The sequence below is a fragment of the Benincasa hispida genome, chromosome 4 (assembly GCF_027475165.1).
Source record: "Benincasa hispida cultivar pf3 chromosome 4, pf3_genome.v1.1, whole genome shotgun sequence".
In the NCBI taxonomy this organism is placed as follows: domain Eukaryota; kingdom Viridiplantae; phylum Streptophyta; class Magnoliopsida; order Cucurbitales; family Cucurbitaceae; genus Benincasa; species Benincasa hispida.
The window spans coordinates 48,769,158-48,773,314 of NC_143481.1; the positions used below are offsets into that span (position 1 = coordinate 48,769,158).

The 4,157-nt window shown below is 29.8% G+C and overlaps 1 protein-coding gene across 1 annotated transcript; it reads left to right on the forward strand.

Moving 5' to 3' along the window:
• The first annotated feature begins 3,024 nt into the window (after positions 1-3,024).
• Positions 3,025-3,942, forward strand: LOC120076229 (mitogen-activated protein kinase kinase kinase 20-like). Its single transcript, XM_039029993.1, has one exon. It carries the CDS (start codon positions 3,025-3,027, stop codon positions 3,940-3,942), a length of 918 nt encoding a protein of 305 aa, XP_038885921.1.
• Positions 3,943-4,157: the final 215 nt, after the last annotated feature.

The following is a 4,157-nucleotide window of genomic DNA, read 5'->3' on the forward strand; positions in this document are numbered from 1 at the left end:
ACCCCACTTCAAAACACTCCTCTGGTCAAGCTGGCTCCACCGCGGACGGCGGCTGCCCATTAGATTCTTCTTCTTCATGAGTCTTAAAAATTATCTATCCATTCCCATTTTCTTCTTCCCAACAAATTCATTCCATCTTCTTCTTCCTAATCTCCAATATTATGATATATTATGATGATTTGATATTAAAAATTTATAGACTACGGACGTATTTGAAATACATTTTTAATTTGATTAAATTGAGAGAGATCATGAAATCAAATTTGTTTTACACCCTATTGAAATTAATTTAAAGTTTATTTCAAATTGTTGGGTGTTAAAAAAATTGTTCTCGATTGTAATTTTAAGAATATATATATTTTGCAAAGGTATAATTAATTGCAACAAAGATAAGAATACCTCATGTAGCTTGATATTAAAGCACAAACAAAACTCTACCAAAGTTATAAGACTGAGACAAAGTAATCGACGAACTACAATTCATGAAACACATTCAAAAGAGAAGAACCTACTTAAATTCTCTGATCAAATAGAAGCCTCGAGTTATTTAGAAGGAATTTTCGTACGGATGACCTCTTTTCAGGAATATGAATGAACAATGACCCAAGATTAAAAAATGCTTGAAAAATGGTCATGTGAAAGTACCGACTTGTCCCCAAAATGTATGTGAGGGTCGAACACTACCATGATTTCTCGTTCATTCTTCTCGCTCCTCATTCCTTCCTCTTACTTTTTCTCTTGTTCTTCATCAACATGGCAACAGACACTTTTTTCTTTAATTTTTTTCCTTTGTTCGGATTCTTCTTTTAGTTTCTTCTCACTCTCGCTTTTTCCTCTCACTCTTTGTTCTCACTCTCACTTGTTCCTCTTGCTCTTCATTCTCACTCTCATTTATTCCTCTCACTCATTGTTTCTAGCGAGAGAGTGAAAGAAAAAATTGCAGAACGAAGAAGGAAGGGGAAGAATGCAGACTAAAACAGAAGAAGAATCAATAGAAGAAGCAGAAGAAGAAGATTATGAATTGCAGAAGATCGAGGGATTTTTTTAAAAAAAAAAAAAAAAAAAAAAGTTCAGATCAAGAGCGAGACCAAGGGAGAAAGAATTGATATGACTTTGGTAATTTCACTAGGGGATGATATAAGCAAAAGGCAAAAAAATATATATATATATTTTCAAAACCCATGTCAAATTTCATTTGGGCCTTCTATTTTAGATCATCCATGTCATTTTTCTCACTTAGAACAACAAAGGAACACTTTAATCTGAACGAATTGACAAATCACCTAGGGCGCAAGGTAGCAACATGAGCACAAAAATTACCCTCCAAAAGTGATAGATAATAGCACATAACAGATTATACTTCTTAAGACCTTTTGTCGTTGATGATTGCCTACACTAAAATGAAAATTCAATCCAACTCAATTCCCCATTATGGGAGCTGGGAGCAGCCATGTGCCATAAGAATGCAGCTTCAAATAGACAGACTAAAAGCCAAATAAAGAATAAATAGTCTCCAAACTTAACTCCATTGTTACACAAAGAATACAAGGTTGTGACAATATTAAATAAAGAATCGATTTTAAACCTAATTTATTGAGATAATCTTAGATTCAAATCATACATGATTTTGAATAAAATTCCATCTTCAATGGGAGAACTATTATCAAATAAGAAATTAAATTATCAATGTGATCATAATTTAATTGGTATCATCGTGATTAAAAGGTTGTGGTTCGAATCTTTCTACGTCTCTACTAAAGAAATATTAAATCAAATCAAAATTGGAAAAGGGGGAGAAAAAAAAAAAAAGAAAGAAAGAAAACATTCCAATTTCACTTGAATATGAAAATTTTCGCGAAATCAAAATTTTGATCACATCCAGAAAAAAAATATATCAAAATTTTATTAAATAAAAATCTATATTAAAAATCTATTCCCAATTAAGAACCTCAAATCAAAAAATAAAAACGTGAACAAACTTCACATATTTTGTTTCCCTTTCTTGAAAAAAAAAATAAAAAACAACAATTTTGACCCTAAATGGAGAAATGTTGTATCAATTTGGAGCTATACTTTTAATCTGATCTTGTTAGAATCATTAACATTAAACTTTAAAAAAATTGATGCATTTTTAACTGAAAAATCTCTTGTTCGCAATATTATTAGGAAAAAAAAAATTCTTTACGTATTCAATGAATTAAATTTTAGAGAAAAACGAAATTGTAGCTTTCTTTCTTTCTTTCTTTCTTTCTCTTTTTTATTATTATTATTATTATTTTTTTTTTTTTTTTTGAAATTTATGAAGTTTAGCAAAATTATATTATAGTTAATTTGTGCTTTGATAAGCTTATTTTTTTTGCAAAATTAAACTCTATTTTATTGATATTAATATGTTACAAAGTTTTTAATATAATTTTTTTTAAATCTTAAACTAATAATGGTATCAATTTATATCATAAGTGTGTCAATTTAAACATGAAACTAATAATTGTATTAATTAAAATCTTAAACTTTTGTAAGTATATTATTTTAAATCTTAAACTTTCATAAGTATATCAATTCAAATAAAGCTTAATAGAAAGTTTAAATTAATATATTTATAAAAAATCAAGGTTTAAATTAATATAATTATTAATTTAAGATTAAAATTGATACTCCTCCAAACTTTAGAGATATAAATTGATATTTATCCAATTTTTTTATCGAAGATTCGCGCCCACATACTAATAATGAAGAAAGTAATTATGATATCAATTTATTAATAAAATTAGATATTATTAAATTAGGAACCCAATTAGATAAAGTTGTTTGTGCGATGACACAAATTTGTAATATTTCTATCAAATGGGAAAAAAAATAAAATAAAGAAAAACAAAAATAGGAAAACGAACTGGAAACCGAGAAGGAGAAGGAAATGTGCATTGGAGTTATTATAAATATACTCAAAGAACCGACAAATCATCTCATTATTTGGCCACACCGTACAAAGAAATTCACTAACAATTACCGGCAACCGGCAAAATTATGTTGAGAGAGGATTTCATAGAAAAAATCTCAATTTCCAATTGGGATAAAGGCAGTGTTTTAGGAAGAGGTTCTTTTGGACATGTTTACTTAGGAGTCCCTAACAAACCTTATCTTGCCAATGTTGCAATCAAATCAGCTCCTTATCAAACCGCTTGTTCTCTTATTAGAGAAAAAGTAGTTTTGCAAAAATTCATCGGATGTCCCGAAATTGTTCAGTACATTGGAGAAGCGTTAACGGTCAATACTGATGACAACATTGTTTACGATTTGATATTGGAGTACGCTGCTAGTGGAAGTTTAGCTCACCTGATCAAGACACGTGGAAGGTTATTAGAACGTGAAGTGAAAGTGTATTTACGAATGATATTACAAGGACTTTCTTGCATTCATGCTAGAGGTTATGTGCATTGTGATCTCAAACCTGAGAATATTCTTGTATTTCCTATTGGTGACAGGAAAAAAATGAAGCTAAAAATAGCGGATTTTAGGCTTTCAGAAAGGTATTTTGGTAAGAAATTAGAAGAGAGTGGCAAGTTAAAGTTTAGAGGGACGCCGAAATATATGTCTCCAGAGTCTCTAATTGGAAAGATTAAACCTTCGCTTGATATTTGGTCTCTTGGATGTGTTTTGGTTAATATGATTAGTGGAAAATGTGTTTGGAATGATTGTACGACTAGAGAAGAAGTGCTTTTAAAACTTATGTTTGAAATGAAGACACCAAATATACCAGAAGAATTGTCTTTTCAAGGAAAGGACTTTCTTCAAAAGTGCTTTGAAAGAAATCCCAAAGAAAGATGGTCAGCCGACATGTTACTCAATCATCCTTATTTGGTAGAAGAAGAAGATAGTATTGAAATGCTTCCAATTTTTATTGGTCTTTTAACCATAATGATCATAGTCGCCATTCTTTTTTAATTCCTTTGGTCTATTTTCCAAAGGTTTAATGAAATATAATTTTAAAGAATGATTTTTATTGTTAATAAAAGTTTACTATTTGAGTGTGGTTTTATTATTTTTATGATAGGTCGGGATGTCATTCCCCATCCCATCCCCACTCTCCATTTTATTCTCCATCCCATGAAATTTCCACAAGAATCGGGACAAGGATTGTAAAAAGTCAATTAATTTAA